Source organism: Lycorma delicatula, chromosome 8 (assembly GCF_047948215.1).
Source record: "Lycorma delicatula isolate Av1 chromosome 8, ASM4794821v1, whole genome shotgun sequence".
NCBI classification, from domain to species: Eukaryota; Metazoa; Arthropoda; class Insecta; order Hemiptera; family Fulgoridae; genus Lycorma; species Lycorma delicatula.
Genome location: NC_134462.1, coordinates 95462777 through 95490623, shown reverse-complemented (window position 1 = coordinate 95490623; position 27847 = coordinate 95462777). Strand labels below are relative to the sequence as shown.

General features: G+C 29.4%; 1 protein-coding gene across 3 annotated transcripts; it reads right to left on the bottom strand.

Annotated features, from left to right (window-relative positions):
- Nucleotides 1-26801, bottom strand: mRRF1 (mitochondrial ribosome recycling factor 1). 3 transcript variants are annotated; one of them, XR_012757426.1, is made up of 7 exons: nt 26484-26636; nt 22085-22335; nt 19300-19437; nt 8275-8485; nt 3165-3327; nt 1685-1801; nt 1-166 (listed from the first exon to the last, which is right to left on the bottom strand). XR_012757426.1 is itself a non-coding variant. In XM_075373476.1 (6 exons), the coding sequence occupies exons 2-6, from the start codon at nt 22308-22310 to the stop codon at nt 86-88; spliced, it is 819 nt and encodes a 272-aa protein (XP_075229591.1). In that variant the 5' UTR covers nt 22311-22335; nt 26653-26801; the 3' UTR covers nt 1-85. The 3 variants fall into 3 exon arrangements, 2 of the variants coding, with proteins under 2 accessions (XP_075229591.1, XP_075229590.1); XM_075373476.1 differs by lacking the exons at nt 1685-1801; nt 26484-26636 and adding an exon at nt 26653-26801; XM_075373475.1 differs by lacking the exon at nt 1685-1801.
- Between the last annotated feature and the right edge of the window lie 1046 nt (nt 26802-27847).

Sequence of the window (27847 nt, the reverse complement as noted above, 5' to 3'; positions counted from 1 at the left end):
TTAAAAAAATCATATTTTATATTTATTAATATTAATTTATTTACTCTACTAAAAGTACAAAATCTCTAAAACCTAAAAAAAAAATTTATTCCCCTTTCAATTCTGATTCTTTTAAAATTAGTAGTTTCTCCGCTTGAGCTACATAAGAATCACATATTGCAGTTACCTAGAAAAAACAAACAAAGGAATTTTATTTTTCTTTAAGTTTTATAATTTTGTATTTCATTATAGAACCTACAAAAATAAATAAATTAAATGTAAAAGTTTGAAATAAAATACTTGCCCCTTTGAATGTTACATATTTGAACATTACTTTCATATGAATATCCAAAAGTCTCATATCTCATGCAGCTTTCTAGATTTGTGACCAATTGGCAGCTATGTCCCTTGTTCATGATGTGTAGTCTTGTACAGGACTCAGACCAACCATATCTGAGACGTGTTGTTAATTGAAATCCAACCACAAAAGAACACTGTTATCTACAATCTAGTATTCAAATATGAATAAAGGCAACTACCTTTATTAGGACATTATATGAAACTTGTTACGAAACTTTTATTATGAACACATAAAAAGAAAAATAGTTTTAACCATAAAACTGTAAAAATGAGCTTCTTCACCTGCATTTTGGTAGTGCAATTTTAACATTCTATTACTTTGTTAAGAGATTATAAGAAAATTAGTGTTTAACCAGTCTTGTTTGATGTTTAGCGGTATGCAAACGCAGTGACAATTTAGTGGAGTTTATATACAGCATCAAGTTCAGCAACAATGGTCAAGAGGATGGTGGATGGGGTACATCCACCATCATTGGTGGTCAGTATAAAACACTGTTAAATTATTTATTTGTTTCTAACCAAATAGTAGTTTATTATATGTAAAAATTTTCCCATTTTTATGTACATAGATTTAAACATGGGAATCTTTAAAAATTTTTATGAATATCTTGTAGTTATTCGCCATGTTTTTTACATAATTTTTTTTTAATTATTGGTATATTATTATCATCCTTTTTTGATATAAATAATTAATTTAATCATTAAAATTGAGCTCTAGTTAACTTTGAGCTAATAATGTTTTTAATACTAATTTTTTTTTTTAACATCCCTAATTAGTAAGTTTCAGATAGTTAAAAGTGCTTATTTTAAGGTTTATTTCTGTTTATGTCACTTTTCACATATAGAACAGTTCATACTGCTTCCCTTTTTAGGAAAGGATAGCTCTTCATAGAGGTTGGGGGTGGCTATAAAGGGAGATGTGGAAGCCATCTAAGCAAAAAAGTGTGTCTTATAAGTTTAAAGTATTAGTTCTTTAAATTAAATTAAGTTTATGTTTATTTAAATTACTAAATGTACAAAATCATTTATTGGCAAATAGTACTAAATCATTTATTGGAACAGACAATTCTGAAACATGCCAGTGCAATAAAAAATAGATATCGGGAGGTATACTATTTGGAAAAAAAATGTTGCAAGTTAAAATATATTTAATAGAGTTGTGCATCATTAATTTGATTAATCATCTACTTCATCTTCTGATGAAAAAGTTGCTACAAAAGTCTCCAGTATTGCTGCAGGTTTGGGATTTGAGTCTATTCTGCTTTAATTAATTTTACTAAACTAAAACTTACAAGAGAATTTAAATTGTTATATTAACTATATGGAAGGAACTACGAAAAGCTACCTCTCAATTGGTGAGTTCTGTTCACTGTGTTTGTTGATAGATTTATTGTTGTCATCTATATTATATAATATATCAAGTGGCATGTTTCTATTTTAGGCTGTTCAAGAGCAGGAAGACCTTAAAAGGAAAACAAACAGAAAATTTTACAGAAGACATTCAAAGTTTAAAAATATCCAGAGGATGGCTTGCTATTGAACAACAAATTTGAATGTTAAGTTAAAAAAATTTTACACTGAAAAATTGTAAATGTTAAATACCAGAGTTAATGAATGCTATCGTAGAAGATGATCCAGACCTTAAGTATTTTTTGAAATTAATGTAAATGAAGTCGAAATGAAAAATTGAAATTAATGAAAGTAATGAAGTCAAAGAAATCTTAACCTATTTTTAAATACTTTATAGGGCAGTTAAGCAGCCTTTAAATTATTCAGACATAATTTTGCTTACTGGTATCCCAAAAAGAATAATTACCTCAAAAATCAGCTGAACCAGTCTGATGTAACAGTCTGGTGTGGAATATCTGCCTAAAGTGAGCTGGGACCTTATTATTTGAAGAACACAGACAAGAGAAATACTTATAAATTCTGGCTACCTACACAAATGAATTTTGACAAATCTAAATATTTTTACTTCCACAATGATGAAACATCAAGTTGTCATAGTGTATAACAACTATGTTTTTCACAATGAAGTGATTAGATGTCCAAGCTCCATAAACAAGCCACTAAAATCACCAAACCTCATAGCTATTAACTTCTTCCTTGTGGGAGAGGGGTATGTTGTGAAAGATAAAACATATTCTATTAAACTGACCACAGCTGAGAAAGTAAAAAAAAGAAATACACTTCCCTGTTAAAAATCATAAACTATGCAACACTATTTCCATGGTATTCTAAAGCACCTATAGTAATGTGCTATAGTAATGTGTTAATGAAGAGGGAAGATAATCAGAGGACAAATAAACATCAAAGTATGTTAAATTCAATCAATACAAAGGAACTTTTGCATTACTCAGTACATGAAATATAAAAACGTAAAATGTATTTATATGTATATATACATTTATTTCCAGTTTTGTCAGTACAATTACTCAGGATATTATCATTTTCATGATACCTTAGCATTTCATAAAAACTGAAGGAAATTACTCCATGATCTATTTCTTTCTTAATTTTATACATTTGTTTTGTCATCGGGGAACTAAAGCTAAATCTTTAACAACAATTTTTTAAATTCAAAAAGTTGATTTTATTATTCTTTTTTTTTTTCAATTCTATTTATGTCTCAACCTAGAATTCTACAGAGTACTTAGCCACCTAGATTACAAACAATTTTTCATATTTACTGACAAAGGATAAACTTTAACAAAAAGAATTAAAAAATTCTGACCAGAATTCTCCCCTTGGTAGCCTGAAAAAGACTGGATAATTAGCTAGTATTCAGATACTTCTGGAAATAAAAATATTTACTTTAAACTAACCTGATCAGCAGCACTGTGTGACAAATCAACAGACAGTCCATCTATTTCTTTTCCTTTAATAGTTTTATGATACTTTACTTGCACATCTTTGAGGTTACTTCTACATTTTATAAACAGTGCTTTAGCATTTTTAGCTAAACTTTCCCTTAATTCTTTTGTCACCCTAAAAAAAAATATACATATAAGTCAATAAAAATCTATTAGCAATAACTGCCAATAAATATATATAATATTTATTGGCACGATCAATCTTTGGGAAGCATATTAAAATAATATTTATAGCGTTATGTTTGCAAAACTTGTTAAAACATTTAACAATGCAGATTTAGATCTACCTTTTCCTTTGGATGAATCATGTCTTCTCTACATGCACTTAAGAACAGCAAAATTTATTTTAGTGAAATAGATTTTAGTGAAATCTCACAAACATATGGGTGAAACTGGTTTTGGCAATTTAACAAAAACAACAAAATGACAGTTTCAATAACAACAAATAAAAGTACAAGTATAGGAATAGTACAAGTTAATGAAAACAATGTAATAGTTATCAGAGTTTATTTTTAAAACTGTTTTCTATATTTGTTATTGCATGTTTATATGTAATGAAATAATTAGTAACAATATTTGAAAAAACTTTTATATATGTTCTCAAATGTTTTAAATAGCTTATCTAAAGAGTTACTAGAGAAAACCAACTCATAACATTAATATATACAGAGAATCAAACCATCCTTGGTCACATAGAATAAATATATTTTATGGTATAATACAAAAAAGCATACTAATACTTTCACAAAACAAAACCAGAATTAGGTAAAGAAATATAAGAAATCAAATTTATAACAAATTTACATTTGCTTATAGCTTTATTTAGATATGAGGGTACTTTTAAGAAAAGAATATTAAAAAAAACTTTTTTTTTTATTTTCACTGGGCTAGATTCTGCAGTTAAGTATTACATAGCCCAGGGGAGTGTCCTTTACTCTAACAGGCTTCCACGTTTTGGCTCGCTGGTCAGATCTTACTTTGCACCCGCCTCAAACTCCTAGAGTAGGATCCACCAGGTCCCCACACCAAAAGCCAGGACTCGGTCTTTATGCCAATGCCTCTAATGGGGACACCTTGAATGGGGCATCCCTGCCAGGACACAGTCTTCTTTACTCAGGGGTGCAAGAGTCCCCATGCTTCATCACTAACAACCACTTGTGCAAGCATGTGCGAATGGCAGCTTTGCAGAGGCTGTCCCTCATCCCCGATCCCCCCATCATTCTCATGAAGAAACCTCGCCACGAACCCTGTGATGGTATCAAAACTGTTGGAGCTCTGCAACATGGTGGCAATGATGTTCTCCATGCTGAGCAGTCCAGTAATTGCCAAGCAAGCTGGGTGGTATTCATCCCACTGCGAGCACCAGAACACCACGTGCTCTGGGGTTTCTGGGTCGCCACAGTAAGGGCAGTAGGGGGTCATCCGCCCTCCTCCTACCCCACCGGTAAGCACAGAAGACCCCCAAGGCCAGTCGGGAATTGCATGAGCCAGTAGTTCAGCTCACCAAACCTCCGATCGGCTCACAACTTTATATCTGCAATAAGGCGGTGCATCCACCTTCCCTTGGTGGATGCATCCCACCTAGCTTGCCAATCTCGGAACAGGGTTACATGTATGTCCCCGTTGGGCACTCTACGGTGGCCCAACACTTGAGCCTCTGCCAGCTGCTGAAGAGGTGGCTGCACCATTATCACCAGCATTGTCTCTGTCAACACCAAGGCATATTCTGTTGCTACCTTGAGAGCCATACTGTACCCCCTCTAGGATCTTCCTGTTGTGCCCCACCGCCATGGTACTCATTTTGACTAGTTTCGGTGTGATATCTGTACGTACGTATGTATCTCGCATAACTCAAAAACGATTAACCATAGGATGTTGAATTATGGATCCAAGACATCTAGTTGTGCACCTCCTTTTTCTATTGCAATTGACTGAACCAAAAGTGTTCAAAAAAGCCCAAACCCTAAAAACATTTAGATTTTGGACTTTTTCTTAACTGCAGTAATAAGCCCTCATAGACAGGTTTTCAACGATACATTATAAGTGGTACTTATTTTCATTGGTTCCAGAATCATAGCCAAATAAAATTTTAATTAATGAAATATTTGGATCTTACAAGAGAAGGCACATTAGTTCGAATCAGACTTCACCTCCTTTTTTTTAATTTAAATATACTGATTTATTAATATTGATTTATTTAATTATTAACCCATGATTGTAAAAAAAAATGTACAATAAATAATAATTATTCAATCAAAAAATCAGAAACTATTAGTGAAATAAAAGTGAAAAATGTAGTCCATTTTAAAAAATGTGTAATGTAATTTAATAGGCATACAATGATGTCATGTGATGTCCACATCAGACTTTTTTTGAAGTCAGCTAGGTTAGTTGTAACCAATTTTACTTTAATTGAAGTAATTTTCTTAAATTCTTATTTGAAAATACTCTGAATATAAAAATGATTACAGGCAATAAATATTACACCACGTCAATCCAATACTAAAAAATGAAAATTACAAAAATTTCTAATCATCTTAATAGAAATGTAATTTTTTATTTAAAATAATCTAATTATGTAAAGAAAATGTAAGGAAAATTTTGGGGTACATAAATTAAAATCTAATAATGTATTAAACAAAGATGGTACACCGATTTATAATACGAAAGGTAAAGTCGATAGGTGGGTGGAATATATTGAAGAGTTATACGGAGGAAAAGAATTAGAAAATGGTGTTATAGAGGAAGAAGAAGACATTGAAGAGGATGAAATGGGAGAAACAATACTGAGATCTGAATTTAAGAGAGCATTAAAAGATTTGAATGACAGAAAGGCTCCTAGAATAGACGGAATATCTGTAGAATTACTGCGCAGTGCAGGTGAGGAAGCGATTGATAGATTATATAAACTGGTGTGTAATATTTATGAAAAAGGGAAGTTCCATCAGACTTCAAAAAAAGTGTTATAGTCATGGATACCAAAGAAAGCAGGGGCAGATAAATGTGAAGAATACAGAACAATTAGTTTAACGTCATGCATCAAAAAGATAAAACTAGAATTCTATACAGAAGAATTGAGAGGAGAGTGGAAGAAGTGTTAGGAGAAGACCAATTTGGTTTCAGGAAAAGTATAGGGACAAGGGAAGCAATTTTAGGCCTCAGATTAATAGTAGAAGGAAGATTAAAGAAAAAAAAAACAACATACTTGGCATTTATAGACCTAGAAAAGGCATTCAATAATGTAGACTGGAATAAAATGTTCAACATTTTAAAAAATTAGGGTTCAAATACAGAGATAGAAGAACAATTGCTAACATTTACAGGAACCAAACGGCAACAGTAATAATTGAAGAACATAAGAAAGAAGCCATAATAAGAAAGGGAATCTGACAAGGATGTTCCCTACCCCCGTTACTTTTTAATCTTTACATGGAACTAGCAGTTAATGATGTTAAAGAACAATTTAGATTCGGAGTAACAGTACAAGGTGAAAAGATAAAGATGCTACGATTTGCTGATGACATAGTAATTCTAGCTGAGAGTAAAAAGGATTTAGAAGAAACAATGAATGGCATGGATGAAGTCCTACGCAAGAACTATCGCATGAAAATAAACAAGAACAAAACAAAAGTAATGAAATGTAGTAGAAATAACAAAGATGGACCACTGAATGTAAAAATAGGAGGAGAAAAGATTATGGAGGTAGAAGAATTTTGTTATTTGGGAAGTAGAATTACTAAAGATGGATGAAGCAGGAGTGATATAAAATGCCAAATAGCACAGGCGAAACGAGTCTTCAGTCAGAAATATAATTTGTTTACATCAAAAATTAATTTAAATGTCAGGAAAAGATATAAAGATATTTGAAACTGTATGTTTGGAGTATTGCTTTATATGGAAGTGAAACTTGGACAATCGGAGTATCTGAGAAGAATAGATTAGAAGCTTTTGAAATGTGGTGCTATAGGAGAATGTTAAAAATCAGATGGGTGGATAAAGTGACAAATGAAGAGGTGTTGCGGCAAATAGATGAAGAAAGAAGCATTTGGAAAAATATAGCTAAACAAAGAGACAGACTTATAGGCCACATATTAAGGCATCCTGGAATAGTCGCTTTAATATTGGAAGGACAGGTAGAAGGAAAAAATTGTGTAGGCAGGCCACGTTTGGAATACATAAAACAAATTGTTAGGGATGTAGGATGTAGGGGTATACAAAAATGAAATGACTAGCACTAGATAGGGTATCTTGGAGAGCTGCATCAAATCAGTCAAATGACTGAAGAAAAAAAAATAAAGAAAGAAAATGTATATTAAAACCAGCAGAACTTAACTCTATAAACTGCAAAAGAGTCAATGAAATCAGTTAATCAGATGAAGAATATATATTAAAAACAATGTGAAAAGCTGAAAATTTACTTAAGGAAAAAAGTTACTTTAAGAATCCAAACTACATGAATTCTTTTTTCTTTTTTTTTTTTTGTTTGGGGGCGAAAAACGCCTGTGCGTTATCATCGCCCAGAATTTCCTTTAATAAAAAGGTAAAATAACACTAAAATAATAAAACTAAATAAGGTTTAAAACGAATATAAATTATATAATAAAAAATTTAAAACTAAGTTAAAACAAAAGTGAAATCTAGAAAAAACATGAATTCTGGAAAATAAATTAGTTGATCAGAGATTTTATGAATGATGCATCTGAAGGATAAAATTAATCTTAAATTTACATAGCATTAATGGTAGATATATTTTGTGTTTTATATTTTAACAGTATTAAGAGAATTTTAAGTATTTCTGTCATTAGGCTTATTATGTAGTTATCTAACAGAAAGCAGTTTTGAATCTCTCCAGCACGAATTTTAGGTAAACAAAAAAAATTAATCTATGAATAGGTTTATTTGTAGATTTTGAACTAGACTTAGAGGACATGACTCATATTTAAAGCAATGGGGTTATTTAATAGATAGATGAAGGATATCCTTTTTCTAAACAGAAGATAGATAACAATGTAGGAAATAGTAAGAGTTAAGTATGTTTGTAAAGATATACATAAATTCTTACTTAGGAACAGGAATAAACAATTTTGTTCCATCTTGTTGAGGATTTAAATTCATACCAGATTTTTCAATAGCTTCAAGAACAGCAGGTATTGCTTGAGGAAATGCAGACATATTCAATATAATTGATTTTGGATTTTGTCTAATTACTTGGGCCAATTCTTGAAGTCTATACTCTGATCCTTCAAATTTTACTGCAAGTCCCTCTACGGAACCTAAAATTAAAAAAAAAAGAAGTTAATTTATTTCCCATTCATGTTATTAATACAAAATCATTTACTTTATGTCAAGTAGTTTTGTTCCTTCCCTTGGATTATTTTCATAAGGAAGTAAACAAAATTCACATTTAGCACAAGCAATTAATATATACACTGATCTTGCATAAAATACAAATTCACTAATTTACCAACTTAGATTGCTAACAACAAACACAAAATTACAACAAAAAAAATTGAACAATTTTTCTGTGTCGTTTGATTACAGGAATTGAACAAGCCCTGTCCTATTAAATTGGTGATAACATAAGCATTCAGAAGAGTAGCAGACACAGACATATGCATCACAATATTAAGAAAAATATAACTTTCCACTTTCTGACAATGCTGTCATATTGTGTAATGACAGAGGGGAGTTGATAACCCAATGATGAAATGGAAAAATGGATAATCAATTTTATGGGTTTGTTTTTTTTTTGTGTTTTTTTTAATGCCCTTCTTTTTTATAAGTTGTAATATCAAAATGACTGGTGAACTAATCATAGTAAATCAGCTGATCTCGAAGTCTAGAGTTCTAAGGTTGAAATCCTAGTAAAGGCAGTTAAATCGTGGATACTCTCATGTGGATCATGATGTTCTCTGGTGGTTAGGTTTCAATTAATCACACATCTCAGGAATGGTCAAACTGAGACTATACAAGACTACAGTTTATTTACATTATATCTTACAGTGGTAAGATATAACTAACATACAGTGGTTCCAAAGGCTAAACGGAGAAAGGAAGAAAGAAGGGAGTTGACAAGTTATAGAGACATTTTCAGAAAAGTAAAAAGATTGGTCTTAAAAGTTAATGAAGAAATTGAAAAAAAATCAAGCTTCACAGAATTCCAACTGATGATGTTGACAACCTACAATATAAGACTTTATGAAGCCTACACAAGTATTTAGGCAGTATAACTAACCTATTATTCGGTATATTTTCATATTTTTATCACTATCTATGAATTATTTTTAAAGAGATATAACTCTTCGCTTATCTTTTTTTATATCATATCATGAGGTTATGAAATATAAAACCTGAATCAAAAGGTTTATCTTAAAAAAAATTCTATTGTTTCTTTTGCAGTAACACCAAAGAGAAAGTTTATAGAAAAATGGTTATCAAAGTAAAACATAATTAGGAAAAATCTTTCAATTTTCTCTCCGCTACAAGGTAACAAGATATCCAAATACTCTGAAAGTGTTTCTCAAATTTTCTTACAATAAAATTAAAAAATAATCTCCTATCTGTTATCACCCAGGGTAAGGGCTATGAGTAATCACGTACTACAAAGTATAATTTACTAAGAAATCATCATTTCTAAGAATTACAACAGAAAGTGTAAAAAAAAAACCACTGAGAAAATTTATTTAAAAAATTTAACTCTCCTATGTCTCCTTGTGTTCAGACACCGGACACTGTAGCCACTGGTAAGTGTGGTGCTGACTTTGACGCAAGTGTACTTTTAATATAAAAAACAATCTCACCCATTTTGAATCATATTACACCACTCTCCTGTCCATATCTAAAGCAAAGTGTCATGGCGGCCATTTAAAATTTAAGTAGCATAGCAGTTTTGGTTAAAACTCTATCTTTGCAACTTTTGAGGAGGATTTTTTTATAAATGAAGAAGGGAATCCTTTTTCTACCATTTAAATGATTCTGCCTTTAATGCTACCTCCCATGACAGAATTCCATCTACCTCTATTATAATAATTAATATTAACATATCTTTACCAAAAAATATTAATTCTAACAATAAAATATCAAACTTTATTTCTTTCTCCTCAAAAAACCTTATTTTAAAATGAAGATTACCCATATAAATATTGAATCCCTATAAAATAAAATCAAGGAAGTTGAAATATTTATTTCCAAGCCTCCAGATTTTACATGTTTTTCAGAACACTGACTGACCAACACATAGCCATTTCTCAGCTAGGTAATTTCAAGCTTGCTGAAGATTTTTTATAAAACTGCACATAGAAATGTAGCAGTCTCAATTTTTGTTAAAGACTACATATTTAATAAAGTTGAAAGTTATCATACACTCATACACGAAGTTAGCATTTAATGCTGTGCAATTGAATGCTCTGCTCTAAATCTGATATTGATGGTAATTTGTAAATCACTTTCAGATTTTTTTTAAAAATCTGTCTAGATAACCTAATGGAAATGTTTTTTTTAAATTCCTAATAAATCCAGTGTCACAGTCTGTAGCAATTTTAATATTAATTTTATAGAGAATTCTAGTCTTGTGACAAATGAACTATACAATTTGAGTTAGCAGGTCTAAATATTTCTATTTCCCACCCAATCAGAATTACAAGGACCTCAGCCACCTGTGCAGACAATATTTTTATGGATTTAGCAAAATGCAATATTTGATTTGTTTCTGCAAATTAGTCTTTCAGATTGCAATTATCAAATTGCAATAGCATCATCATTTAATGAAAATGTGCGTCGAGACAATGATTACAAAAGATCACCTTTTCAAAAGGGTGATCAATAAAGATTAAATCAGAAACTTGGAAACCTTGTCAGAAATAACAAAATCACCTTCAATGAAAAATTAACAATTTTCTTAGTGCATCTCAGGTTTCTTTCGTTTAACTTGCCCTTTAATAAAAAAGAAACAGTTTAAACATAAAAAGAAAAATGCATGGATTACTAAAGAAATTTTAAAATCATGGATTTCTTAGCTCTACACTAAGAAATCATAAAATGTCTAAATATAATCTGTCTAATAACTTCCACAATTATTTGAAAGATTACAAAAGAATTTATGCTAAAGATATTGATACTATTTATGTTATGATAATTTAATATCTAATTCCAACAAGTAATCTAAACCTCTGTAGGCAATTATCAAAAGATAAAGCAGATTTGGAAATAAAACAGGCTAGATGACCACCAAAAATACAAACGGATTAAAATTTTTTGTGATGACTTCTGTTATCTCATACCATATTCAGATAGAAAGGAAGTCAATAATTTTCTTTCCAGTATTTCAAATAGCACAATAATTGATAAACTTCAAATAAAGCCATTCACTTTAAATAGTTTTGTTGATGAATCAGTATTTTTATATCCTATAGATTCCCAGGAAGTTAAAACTTGCATTCTACATATAACAAATATCTACTTAGTATGTATCATGAAATTACTCCCACAATTTTAAAACAAGTCATGGATACTACTATCACTCTTAAAAAATTAATTAATGAATCTTTCAACAACAAAGTATTTCCCAGGTGCCTTAAGACTTCTGCTGTAATTTCCCTTTTAAAAAAACGTTCAGCTCATAATTTACAAAATTATGGATAAATTTCATTATTGACGACATTTTCTACTACTTTAGAAAATGTAGTTGAAAGAATTATGAAAAATCAACTTTTAATATTTCTTAAAAAGTATAAAGCATTAATAAACTTTCTGCATAGTTTAAGAAAAATAAACTGAAATAGCCATTTCCCAGTTTTTTTCAGAAAATATCTTAAATTACGTAGATAACAAATAAATTCCATTTTCAATTTTTTGCAATCTCGTTAAGCATTTGCTTTAGTTCAACAATTTTTTTACTGTTGTAAAAACTTACCAGCTATGATAAATTGATTAGTCATATCTCACCAACCATAAACAATGTTAAGACTCATGTTTCATCTCCTCCTTATTATTCGTAAAGGTAAATAAATATATAATTTTATAGTTCTTCTTACTCATTGTAGAATAAATAAATTTGTCTATATTAAACAAACCTTGTTAATAGCTGATATTTTATATTAATAATGTAAATATGAAAATTTCAGTATTGTTCAGTCTGAATTCAGTGCTTGTACAGTCAACAATACACTTATTTTAAATCATATATTTCATTAACAATGTAATAAAATTTTGAAAACATTAAACATCATATATAAATATAAATTAATAAATGTCTCATTTATTAGTCTTGAACCAGCAAATTAATGTTAGAATAATGGAACCAGTACAGTTTGTCCTCCAACCACAGATATGATCTGAAATTTGAAGAATCTTCATATCCAACAAATTCCATATGATAAAAGGGCTCGCAACAATTTTATCTACATCATCATTACGTAATATCTTTTTTAATTTTTTTTATATTTAAGTTATACTGTTTCATCATTAACGTAAGAATATTTAATTACCTACCTAAGAAATTAATACCTACTGTTCATTTAAGAATCAGTCAAACAAAAATATAATTTTATCAATATAAGGCTACATGCAACACAAATGATATATATATGGTAATAGTCATTCATTTAGAGTTTTGCCCAAAAATTAGGACTCAAACTTATTAAATCGATCTTCCTATTTTAGGTATAAGTAACTCATTATCACAATCTGAATACAGTGTTAAACTTAGATTGCACTCTCAATATAAGAACATTTGAATTGCAATGTGCTGTTTTACCAGATATAACTGACTGACAGTCTTCCTTCAAACACATTTTATATTTTACATTTCAATCTTCCTTATAATATATTTCTAGCAGATCCCTATTTAAACACAACGAATAGCATTGACATCCTGATTAGAGCTCAATTCTATTTGAATCTTATTTTGCCAGGGAAATTCATTCAAAATTCCAGATATACTATTGTTCAAGAAACCAAGTTAGGATACATACTTAGTGGTTGCCTTCCTAATAACATCAAGAGCAATAATACTGTTGCACCTTTTCTTACTCGTAACAATGACACAAAGCTCTCAACTACACTCGAAAACTTTTTATAAATTGAAGTTGATAATGTTTCGGTTAATGAAACCACTGAATGTGAAAAACATTTTCTATCTAACACTATTCAAAATATTCAAGGCAGATTTGTCACATCATTACCACACAAAGCTAATAACATTCAGTTAGGTGACTCTTTTGTTAATGCTAAAAATTGATTCTTATCTTTAGAAAAAAAAATTAACTAATAATTCCATCCTTAAAAGGAACTACTCCACTTTTTAGAACTAGATCACATGTCTTTACTTAGTTCTGATGATTTGTTAATTAACAAATCAAGCGTATACTATTTACCCCATCACCCAGTACATAAGCTTTTGAGCATAACAACTAAATTACGAGTTGTTTTTGACAGCTCAGCTGAAACCACTAATGGCCTATCCCTCAATGATACACTCTTAGTAGGACCTGTAGTTCAACAAGATTTGTTTTCCATCATACTTAGATTTAGAATCCATGATTACATCATTACTTCAGACATAGCTAAAATGTATAGACAGGTATTGGAATCGCTAGGTTTAACTAATGTTAAACCTTCCAATTTACATTGTATTCTTTGACATGATTCTCCAGCTCAAGAAATAAAACAATCCGCATTACGAACTGCAACGTATGGTACCGCTTGTGCACCATACTTAGCTACAAGATATTTAATTCAGATAACATTCATGATTTTCCATTAGCTGGTAAGGCTATTCAAAATGATTTTTATGTTGATGACTTCATAATAGGTTCAAATAACTTAAATGAAGTTATTCAATTGAAAATTGATATTTCTAAATTATTACAACATTATGGATTTTCACTCCATAAATGGTTTTCAAATAATCACTTCATTTCTTCTTCTGATCAAAATTCTTCCATTCCTTCTAATCAAGAACAGAATTTATGAACTTTAGGAATTCTATGGAATAATTCTACAGACATACTACTTTTTCAAAGTACTCATTCTAATGATTCTAAAATTCACGCTTAAAGAAACATTCTTTCTACAGGTGTCTGATTCTTTAGGAATCATTGGTCCTATTCTATTTTTCAATAAATGTTTTATGCAATTACTGCGACAACTTAAAATTAATTGGGACGAAATATTACCCAACACTATTATCACAATGGCTCAAGTCAATCCATAAAACCTAACAATCGTAGTAAGATTAATTCAATTCAAATACATGGATTTTATGATGCCTCCATAAACGGTTATGGCTGCTGCATCTATATATGAACTGTATTCGCTAACCATACAATTTCATCTAATCTACTGTGTTGTAAATCAAAACTTGCCCCTTTAAAACAAATAACATTATGACTTGAACTGTGTGGTTGTTTACCTTTTAGTAGTTTGTTATTGAAGGTAATTAAATGTACATTTTGATGAGATACATTTACATATAAATTCTACAATAGTACATAATTGGATTCATGAACAACCATCTAATTGGAAAGTATTAATAAGTAATAAAATTTCTTAAATTCCACAAAGTTCTTCAAATGCTAATTGGCACTATGTCAAATCCTCTGATAATCCTGCTGATGTATTGTCTACAGGTTGTACTCCAGGAAAATTACTTAATATGTCACTTTGGTGGCATGGTCCTTATTGGCTTTTACAATCTTCCTCCCATTGGCTAAAAAATAATATTACTTTTAATAACTGTAATGTGAATTTTGAATGTTTAATAGAAACGCAGAACTATGTCAACATCATTGTATCTACTGTTGCTTTCGATTACACAGAAAGATTTTTATCTTTACACACTTTAACTCACACATTTATTCTCAGTTTTAAATTTCTCCACAATGTTAAACCAACTAAATAATACTCAATAAATAAATAATACTCTTACCTTTATACAACAATCACAATCTATGCATTTTGGCAATGAAATTAACAATCTTAAAAATAATCAAACTATTTCTAATCGATGTAAACTTGATCCATTTTTGGATATTGTAGGCTTACTTGTGTAGGAGGCAAATCACAACATTCTGTATTGCATTACCATGTTAAACACCCTATTATTTTACATCCAAATGCAAACATCATGAAATTAATTATCAATGCTGAACACTTGCAACTTTGCATTCTGGTGTTCAATTAACACATCATTACTTACGTCAGAAATATTGGATCATAAATGGTAAGAAGATTAATTCTTCTATCATTCGTAAATATATGACATGCTTTTGATTTAATGCAAAAGATCAGGTTCAACAGCTTGATCACCTACCACCTTCCAGAGTAATCCCATCTTGACCATTCTCTACTTGCGCAGTAGATTACGACGGTCCAATTATGATTCGTCACGACAGGCAGAGGTCTGACCTTGATTAAATCTTATATTGCACTTTTTACATATCTCTCTACTAAAGCTATTTATTTAGAATTAATTTCTGACCTGACTACACAGTCGTTCATTGCAGCATTTAAAAGATTTATATCACGTAGGGGTATCGCTACTCAAGTCTTTTCTGATAATGGTTCTAACTTCCACTGCACAAAAATATCCCTTATGATTTATTTCTACTTTTGAATTCAGCAAAACTTAAATCAGACATTCAAGCATTTTCAACCACACAAGGTATAACCTTGTAACTTATTCCTCCTCCTTCTACCCATTTTGGTGGTTTACAGGAGAGCGTCAAAGATCACATACATCGCGTAATAGGACAAACAATCCTTAATTTTGAAGAATTATATAGTTTTAATTCAAATTGAAGCCTGCCTCAATTCTCATCTTATTTTCATTATGTCCATAGATTACAGAGATCCAGAACTCTATCATCAGGACATTTTTCATTGGATGTCCACTCACCTCTTTGCCTGAACCCAATTACCAAAAAATTGAAATTAACCGCTTACACTGCTGACAACTACTCCAAAAAGATTTGTATAATTTATTTAGAGACAATGGTCTAAAGACATCTACATTATCTTCAACAACGCAATCAGTGTTTTCCCTTCCTGTAGCATTTGTGTTGGAAATTTAGTATTAATTACCAATGAAAATTCCTCACCCATGTATTGGAAATTTGGAATTGTCACCCAAGTATATCCAGGTTCTGGGAAATTTGGAATTCTCACCCAAGTATATCCAGGTTCTGACAACCTAGTAAGGTTCTGACAACCTTTGATTTAAACACAGCTAATGGTCAATTATGAAGACCTGTGCATAATATGTTTACTACCAATCTCTAATGATTGACTTAAATGATATTTTGAAATAAATATTTTTTAAAATGATAATTATATTCTGATTAATTTAATTACTTATATATTACTGTTACTGTAATGTCATTTTGATTTGTTTTCACATAGTATGATTATTATATTATGCGCATAATTATTGTATTGTTATTAAAATCTATTCTGCATATTTATATTAATTTAACTGTGTTTTCACATTTATGTTGCTCTTACACTCCAAAACAACCTAATGACTTATTACTATACTACATATATACACACATAAATACTACATACATACAACATATATATTATAAGATTATTTAAATAAATTAGGTGCAATGGACACCAGTGATAATGTACTGATTGATCTTGAGGAATAGATTTTCCTAGATTTATTTTTTATTAATTCTATTTTTAAGAATTGTACTCATGATCTGTCAGTGGCACGATTTATGTATCGGCCATTGGATACATCTTCACTCTATACACACAAACAACACAAGAAAATATTCAAATCATTAGCTTTGATCAACAGATATTCAATGTATATAAAAATATGGTTTATAAACCAAGTTTAGATATTTATGAGCATGATAACTATTATTTATTACATTTGTATAATTATTTTAATACTTATGATTTAGTTATGATTTATTTAGTTTTACTATTGTTATTTGTATAATATGTATAATTAGTGAAGTCATGTAAGATAAGGTTTTTAATAATTACATAAACTAATATTTGTTAATATTGTTAAAATACAACATTGTATGTTATATTATGTACTTATTACCCACAATTTGTATGATTCATGTATTTACAATTATAATGTTACAATAAAATAACCAATCATCTATGTAGCTTATTGTGATTGTAAATCAATGTTTATTAATGTTATTATTTCATGTCTGTAACTATTTCTGTATTGTTCAGTTTGAATTCAGAGCTCATAGTCAATATGACACTTACTTTAAATCATATATTTCATTAACAATGTAATAAAATTTGTGGAAAATTAAAGATCATATATAAATTGATAAATGTCTCAATTTATTAGTCTTGATCAAGTGAATAATTAATCGTAGAATAATGGAAACCAGGACAGTTTGTCCTAGTTCGATGAACAAACAACTAGTTGACATATTTTTTTTTGATAAGAGTCCACATGTAAAATTTATAATATGGAGTACCTCAGGGAAGTCAGTCCCTTGCTTTTCTTACTTTTATTAATGACCTGCCTCAAAATCTTGATCCACTCATTGTAACATTATTTGGAGACAACAAAATTATATGTATATCTGAAATTATATGTATATCTGAGATAATTATTTAAAAGGAATTGAAAACTCTATTATAGTAATCAAAAAATGATTCACTAGATGGACGGGATGCATTTAACTTTAAATATGGATAAAACCATTTCATTGTGCTTTTCAGGCAGAAATAATACTGATGATTACATGTTTAATTCTAAGATTAATTGGCTCACCATTCTGTTTGTTTTCTTTTCAATGCAATTCATCCATCACATACATCCTCTCTAGATCTTTGTCCTTCAACTTTTTCCTGAAAATAATTTTTTTAGTTGTCTCCCTGCCAACTATTTGTCTAAAGAATTACAGTGTTTTCCAGTATAATTACACTATATATATTAAAAGAAATATACTTTATGTGATGTGCATGTTCTGTTTCTGATTATCTAACACAGCACTACACATAGTACACTTCACATTATGCTTTAAATATAGAATCTAACTCTGTTAAATTTTGAAATCTTGAAATCTTTTTCTAGCCCCTTTGTCAACAGAATATTTAACAATTATTTAACTTTTTTCATAAACTTGTTATTTCCCTACTCTAGCTATTACAAACTTTACTCCCAAGTTTCAATTTAAAAGCTATAAGGAAGCTTCTTCATATCTGTAAGTACAAAGAAAAAATAATACAAAAAAAATTATTAAATATTGGTGCACTACTAAACATGATGATATGTTCCTCCAATTAAATAAGCCCTTTACTGTAACCAATAAATTACAATAAAATGGAATAATTACAGGTAGAGTATAAATAATAGACACTTTTGCTATAGAACTAAATTAAATATAAATATGAGTCTACTCATAATTATACTATCATCTAAGAGAAAGTATGCTAATCTGGTCAAGTTCCAGATGTCAGCGAACTTGCCAATTTTGACAGTCATGATCTTCTCAAACCAAATAAAAACATAAAATTTTAGCACTGAAGAATTCCAAACGAATCTTTATATATATATAAGATTCGTTTGGACTGTATTTTTCTTGATATTAAGGTGAAGTGATTTGGATAAAATTTGGCCCTATGATTTCTTTGTAAGGAGCATTGATGTCAGTATATCTCAGTTACAACTGGTGAAGAGGAAACAGAGATAAAAGGCCTTTTGGGTCTTCTATCTCAAACTTTTACTCAGAGTAAAATAATTTTGTTACATAATTCTTTAGTTATATACTTACGTACTTTAATGTTCCACTAAATTTTCTTCCTAAATAGTTGTCTGTCAAGGGCAAAGCCCTTGGTGACCAAAGCCCTTGGTAACTAGTGCTGAACTTGATGTCTCCTGTTGTAATTATACTGTGATTGATGAAAAATGATAAGCACAAGCCAGAAATCAAGACTGTGATTTTAAGTATATAATTTAGTTAGCAGCAAACTGAGTGTAGAGATAACAAAACATTTTGTTGTATTTTAAAAATTCTTAATGGAAATCAAAATCATTATAAATAAATACAAAAAGTCTGAGGTATGATCTAATTTTATATATCAGATATAGCTTTATTACCTGCATTTGATCTTAATGATAAATTTTTAACATAATCTTCTTTTAGACTTTCAATAGAATTTTGCATCTGTGCATGTAATTTTTCAACATCAACAATACCAACCAGAATATTTTCATCAATAATAACCTTGTTTTTACCTAAAACAAAATAAAATAAAAAGTTATTTACAATAGATTAAATAATAAAAAACGTTAACTTACAGAATTAAATATTAATAGAGTGCCTAAATGAGATACATAAATTATTATCAATTCTAACATAGATAAATAATAAGATAAATATCTTAAAGTGATAGAAGAAATAGTTGATTTCATTGGAGGATATGAAATTTAAGTACTTTCAGATGACACAATGATTTCATCCTTTTCACAAAATTAACTTTCTGCATTGCAAAACTATAGCATTTATGGATAGACAAACCAAATTATTAAGTTGTGCTGATTATAGCGTCTAATATAAAATGGTATTAATTGGTAGTTAAAATGTTTTTCAAAAATATATAATAAACTAAAAATTCAATTACTTTTTTAATGCGAAATGATTCTATGCTGCAAAAATCATCTTTAAAAATGTAAATTGCTTTTAGAAAACTAGTGTTTTTCATATTTTTTTTCAAAATCCTAATGTTCAAGTTTAATGATTTTTTTCTTTGCAACTCAAGAAACCCTGGCTGGAGCTGCTAAAAATTATTCTTTTACATTTTTTCTTTTTCTTTTATGTTGAACTTTGTGCTAGATTTTAGTCATTAATTTGTTAAATTAGTTATTGTTAAATTAGTTAATTTGTTATTAGTTATTATTTTTACTTATTAACAATAACTAAAAATATATCTCACTGTCCAATTACAGTGAGATATATTATAAAACAAGGTAGCATTAGCCATGTAACTACATCACTAGGCAAGAAGTAAGGTGTAAACAAAGTATGTCATACTTTTTATCATAATATTTTCATTCACTGACTAAATCAACTTTTATAAATTATCCATACTCCATACATGAAATTTAGAAATTGAGAGAATTATAATGTTGGTCATCTCATTCATAATTACAGTAAACTGTTTTCTATATATACAACTGAGTAAAAAATTCTACTGTTGAACAATATTTTCATTGTAAGCAAGTGACGTAATCTTTCATAGCAAGCAATATACAGATGTTGGCCAAACAAGAGACTAATTCAAGACAGTAGATCTCCGTGGCAAAGTGGTAGCACCTCGGCCTTTCATCCGGAGGTCCTGGGTTCAAATCCTGGTCAGGCATGGCATTTTTAATAAGTTACACAATTCCATTTCCATATCCCACACACAAACAACAAGATGTGATATCACAAAGCAAAAAAAAGACATCAAAATAAACAAAAAGGTTCATGGCATCACCTGTCATAATGAATTACCTTTTTTCCACAGTTGTAATAATTTTTTTGTTTGTCAAAGCAAAATTTTTATTTAGAAAATAATAGATTAGGTAAAATAAAAATATAAAAATTATTAATTCTAGACCTGCCTTTACTTATTTAACTTACTAGGGAATAGTAATTAATATGCTAAACAAAAATTAATTATAAATATCTCAAATTTAGAAAGTAATAAAAACATGAAATGAAATATGGAAAACATAAGGATGAAATGAGCACTTTGGAAAAAGTTCAAATTGCTAGAGTAAGACAACCACAGACTACTTTAACAATAGCATTGACAAAACCTCTTGAGTAACAGTAAAATACAAATTAACCGAAGTCAGCTGTCTGAACTCAAATAAGAGCAAAATAAAATATCATAGACCTTTGACGGATTTTATCATAGACATGAACACATCATCAGTCCCTTGGTTGAGTTCTGTATGTTGTATCAATGAAACACTACCGTTAAACATGTTAATGCCAGCCACTTAAATTTTTAATCTGCTAAACTTCATAGATTTATTTCTCTCATTAGCATTATAAAAGAAGTTCATATAAACATGGATTTGAAAAGCTTCATTAGTGGGTTACGGATAGTGAAAGATTTTACCCCAATTTTCACTCCTCAACTGAAATGAAGCCCTACTGAAATTCTGGAAAGGTACGTTAAGGAGCAAAAGTGGTTTCTTACCAGAACAATTTAACAGAATGGATACCAGAATTGTATCACAATTATTTTCTACAAAATAGGGTGTAATAAACAAAAAAAATTAAGTTATCAGTTTACATACTTAGAATCTAAGATGACTGTTATAACTCCACTTGAAATGTGCTTCCCCTTTCTTAATGAAAAATAAATCTGAACTTACTTATAACACACTTAATGAAAAAAGATGAAAATAGTACAAAAAATGAAACATGTATCTTTTATGATAATTTTTTTAAATCTACATACATATTGCGTTTAAACAAAAACTTTTAAATATAATATTTTCTATAACCATTTTTAGAAACAATGGTGCAAGGGGGTTCCACCCTCCTTCTGGCTTTTTTTTGAACCTAACTTCAAAAAAAATATTTTTCTCCTTTCCTGCAGGCAATTTTTATTTACTATTAGAGTACACTTTTTAGTAGAAATATCAACCAGACAATAATTAAAATAAAATTTGAAGAACTTTTGTAAGAAACATTTTATGCTATTTTGGCAGTTCCTTTCTAATAGTAGGTAATAATAGCTGATCATGTTTCAATTAGGTCTAACATTAATAGCTCATAAAACGCACAGATAATATATAAAATGTGATTCACATATGGTATTACTGATTTAAACATTATTTTATTACAAAGACAACAAGAAATCAATGTTATAAATTAAAACATTACCTTTCTTATCACCTTTTTTTTTGTCTTTCCCTTTTGCATAAAATCTTACATTTATTTTATCCACACTAACAGGAAGTGCTAATTGACAAACACTCAAATTCGAAACTTTAGAAAATCCTTTACTTTTATGGCATTGGCCATAAAAAAATAATTGTCCTTGATTTACAGTATTTTGTCGTCTACTTAACTGTAAAATAGGTCTTACAAATCTTAATGCTATATTCATATTAATTACTTTACTTTGGTATTACCTGAAAAATAAAACCCAGCTTTAACACTTATAATTTTTTTTTAATTTTACAACTACTTTTTTAATAATAATAAAAAAAAAAATTACTAATGTTGAGTTGAATCAATTGTGTAAATATTAATGTTCTAATAACAACTATTTCTGTGAAAGTAATCATAGAACAGTGCTTATTAAGAATAAATGCTATTGACCATGGTAAAATTATATAAATAAATTCCTGTACACTTCTTATGTTTAAAAACTGGGACTTTAATTAAAACTTATACTATAAATAAATTAAAATAATAAAAATATCAAACAAACTAAGATAATAAATACAATCTACCAATACATGCTAACTGGTATTTAATAGCATGTTAACACAATAGCATGTTAACAACACTTTTACATAAAAATTTGTTTTAAGATGCAAATATTAACAGTAAAAACTGATTTAAAAAATTATGCTAAAAAACAGATGACAAAGTATTTCTACAAATTCTTACGTGAACTGATATTAATTGACAATCAAACCAAAACAAAGTGCAATTCCACAAAATATTTTCAAACGAATACAAAAAATTTCAATGAGAATATTTATGTTTTTTTTATTCTGAAAACAAAATAAAACAATTAAGAAAAAGCTTAAAATTCGAAAATTAAAAACCTGGGATTAGTACTTGCATAAATTGCAGTATTGCTACTGGCTGATGAGGCTTTGCTCAGCTTTAATTTTTATCTAGTTTTAAGATATATTACTAAACAAATTTAGCTAAATAAGAAATCTACTTTAAGTATTTTTCTGAAAAAAATAATTATTCATGATAGTTATGAATGTTTATGAATCTTTTCTGCTACTGATTGAAGTATAATAAGATTTCCTGAGTTTGAATACCGGTTACGCATGGTATTTTTCATAGGTTACAAAATTTCTCATTCCAAATACCTATAAAGCTTCTGAGTAAATCATCAAATCAAATTAAAAAATTAAATTAAAATAAAATTTGCATAAAAGTAATGCACGTTAGCTACTCTGAATTACTATTTTTTTTTTTAAAGTAAATAAAAGAAATGGCAACATTTTTGGGTGTAAATAGGCAAAAATTTAATTAATAAACAACAAATCTTAATCTTACTAAAAAATAAAAACCGTGATATTTTTCATAATCAGGTGGGCCAAAGGTTGTGATGTTGGCAAGACTGTGATCTATATAAGCATATCTGTGTATGTAAACTGCACCAAGTTGCTGTTATTAGTCTACATAAAGCTGTAGAGTGATAAACATATGTTCACTGTAAAATTGTAATACAAAAATAGTGGCTGCGCCGAAACAATTTGTAGGGTGTTATGTTAACAGTTTAGTCATCATCATCTCCTTAGATTAAGAATTTTGAAGAAACATCCTCAATACTAAGAAAAAACAAACTGGTATGACAGAAATAGTTTGGTCAGTTTGAAAAACTGACATTCCCTGGTCAGCATAATTCAAAAATGCGTACTCACAAGAGGTGGACATTAGAAGGATTCCATTTTTAATATATAATGCTTATAAGGTGGCTATTAGTAAAGGGGATAATTTTTTCTTAAATCTGATGTAAATAAAATTAATTAATTAAGCTTTTATTTAGCTTTAATTTTTTTCTCTTTAAATTTTCCCGTTCCTTTGGTATATTCAATATAGTAATATATTTTGCAATTTAACAAACTAAGAAAAACAATAACACATATTGTTTGTATGTGTCATAACCATAATGTTTGAAGATCTGACATAAGTCACAAATGATTCCCAAAAATGACAGTAACTTCAAGAATAATAAACCCCTCATGTTAGGTTGACAAATGAAAGTAAGAAGTGCAGCAGTTTGCTGTCTCTTTTTTCAATGAACTAAATACATGTGTATCATCATGCAAAGTCCAAGTGACACTTTCTTAATGTTCATCCTAGGAACTAGCTGCGTAGCAACATCATTTCTCTCAGAGCAGTTCTGACCACACTGCAACAAATCAATATACACCTTTGTATAGTAATGCTATACATTACATACAATGCTTCAACTCAGCAGGTAGAAAAGCACTTACCATTATATTAGAGAATTCTCCACATAATAAATTTAAAAAAAAACACTGAAAAAAATAAGTAAAAAGGAGATACTGCAAACAAAAATATTAAGTATAATCACAAAAAAGAATAACTTATAAATAACAAACAATAAAACAAGATTGTCAACTAAGCATTCTACTTTTCACTTGAAATAACTGAATCTGAAAATTAAAAAAAATGCTCTTAGCACATAAAAAAACTATTCATATCTTTACAAGGTACTGTGACATATAATTGTATATGTAGAGTAAAATAAATATAAAAATAAATGCTGACATAGTGTTCGTCAGTGATGCCAAGTTAATGGATAAATCTTTATCACAGGAATAATAATAAGCTAAGTTCAGATGATTATACATCACTTAGCACTGAATTATCAGAATTGCTAATATCAATAAACTCATTACAATAACCAACCACAGTAAACTTTACACTACCCTAAAATTTTCAGTAAATCTGAAGGCCCTGCTTTTACTGTTAAATATGATAAACAATTACAAGGCGACTGACCACTGAATTAAATATCAACTATAACCCAGCTGTTAACTATAGAGATTACCTATTTACAGGAAGTGTGCCTTGAGAAGCTTTTAAAATCAAATTATGTAATTGGTGGCCTGGGTCTGACAGCAGAGATCAACGAGTCTCTATTCATAAGGAGGAAGAATAATTTTGGCAGAATCTCTCAGGAGCAACAGGGGTGCGGAGGGTTATGCCATGAAATGGGGGAATGTTTCATGATTGCAGAACATAACTGTTCAGCAGACATGTTATTACCGATTATAGTGAAGTACACGGCACCAAGTTCAATAATAATTTCTGGACAGCATACAATGGTCATAATTTGAACAGAAATTATGTATGTGCACAATACTGTAAACCATTTGCAAAATTTTACTGATCCACTTATAGAGCATACTCAAAACTATTGACTATAGGGGTAACCAAAAACAAATTGTGCCTAAATCAGGCATAGCAACAAATTTTTTGAAAACAACGTATGTGAATTTTTATGGTGGAAAAAGTGAAAATGGATGATCACAATATATTTTAAGCAATTCTGGAAGATTTACCGCTTCTTGGCCCATGCAATAAATATTTGCCAATGTAATTTTTTTTTTAATATTAAAAAAGTTGGACTTTTTGTACATTTTTTATTAAATTTAAAAAAATGTTAAGTTAACAATTAAATATTTATTCTGAAACACTAATGCAACTTTCTGCCAGAATACACAAAAAATAAATGGGGGGAGGATAATGGTGGGCAACCATCTGTATAACCTAATGAAATAATTTATCCTATTTCAAGTACAGAAAGATTAAGGAGTTGAACGTTTATAATCGAAAGTAATGATCACCTCATTCTAAATACAATTTTTTTAAATATTATGTTAAATAATATGCACTAATGAGTTAGTAATAGAATATCTCTTTTTTTCTGTTTAACCTCTGGAACCAACGTAAGGTATTACTTCAGAGGATGATATGTATGAATGTAAATGAAGTATAGTCTTGTACAATCTCCAATGAACCATTACCGAGGTGTGTGGTTAATTGAAACCCAACCACAAAGAACACCAGTATCCACAATCTTACAATTCATATCCATATATAACTAACTCCCTTTACTAGGATTTGAGCCTTAGAACTCTCGACTTCAAAATAAGATGATTTGCGACAAGTTCACCACTAGACCAACCCGGTAGGTTTAGTAACAGAACCTAACCTATCAAACTATTTTCTTAAGGAGAAAATTAATTCAATTAATATGGTGGTTTTTTTTTTTAACGTAACAGCGTAAAATGAGAGCTTCATTTTAAAAACTCTGAATCAATAATACTTTCGTAGTTCCTGCTTTGAATAAACTTCGTTTGAAAAACTCCAAATAACTTACTACCCAAACTTTAATAACATATTATCCGATAGAAATGACCTAGCATACTGGATAATTAATAAATAATTAGTGAGTGTACGGCTTAAATGTGTAAGTTTAAACTAAAATCCAGATAAATTGTTGCCGATGCTGCAGATTATTAACGAACAAAAAATAAAAATTGAAAAACATTACCTCTCAAAGCAATATGTAGAGCTTGACGAAAGTTACACAACTCCCATTATTCAACAGAATAAAATGATTCTTACAAGACCTTTCATTCATAGTAATTTATACATAACCTCTTTTCACATAACCTCATATGCAACAAAAGCAATAAAAAAATTCTACAAAATAAACATACCAATATACATTGTGATATCGTTTGCAACAGAAATTATCGATTAAAATATCTATCGATATTTTGTGTTCTGCACGATTCTTATAGATCAAAGTAAAGATCTTCATTTTTGTGTACGCGGTAAGACAGTTACTACGTAAACGTTTACAACTACACAATAGAAGAGAAGGATAATTTGTAGATTGGTCAAACTACGATTTTTTTCTTACTAATGTATGTTGTTAATTTAACCAATTTTTTTTTGTTTAACCTCCGGGTCCATCGTTAAGCTTTGCTTCAGAGGATAAGTAAGATGAATGATTTGTAGCGTGTGTGAAAATGCCATTCTTGACCGGAATTCGAACCTAGAACTTCAAGATGAAAGACCGAGACGCAGCCACTCGCGCCATAGAGGCCTGCAATGTAACATAATTTACGCAAACTTCATTACAGTCCAACGATAATTTTAAATTAAAACATTTGTAATTAATTTAAAATGGAAGAGCATATCTTATGCAATGTGACAATATATTTTTTCAATTCAACGTAAACTTTGTAGCGGATGGTATGTTGTACCAGGACGGTAGTCTTAATGAATGGTGCCAACTCGGGTAGCGATATTGATAAGGAGCATGTTCAAATTGCGTAAAATATTTGTTTAAATGTTACCTTCAAATGGAAAAGTATTTGTGTTAAATAAAAATCAACCACCCCACCCTCGTATTACCTGCCTTTCTCTTCATCCTCGTTTATCAATCTCCAACCTTATTGTACATCAAATAGTCTTCTACAGCTCCAGAGGACTGAATTGTTAGTAATCATTCTACATAGGCTACATTTGTAAATTCTCTACATTACATGCTTGTGTATTTTAACTCTTTCACTTAATCCTTTTCTTTGTACAAAACAATATCAAAGTACATGTTTCAGACCACAACTGTAACGTAAGAAACCTGAAATATGGCCTTATGCGATGAATCATGAATGATTCCATTGGTTTTGCTGGAATATGAGGATTTTCATAAATGGAGAATTTGTAACTTCATTATTCAGAATATTCGTTGGTAACAGCTTTTTCCAGACCTCTGCAAAAATTTTTGTATATTCCATGGTAAACAAAGATTGTAAAAAAAAAGGTGTTTGTTGATAACTTAACTTCTGGCTAAGTAGATTTTTTTATAGTTATTTCAGACATAACTTATGTCATGTATTATAGTGA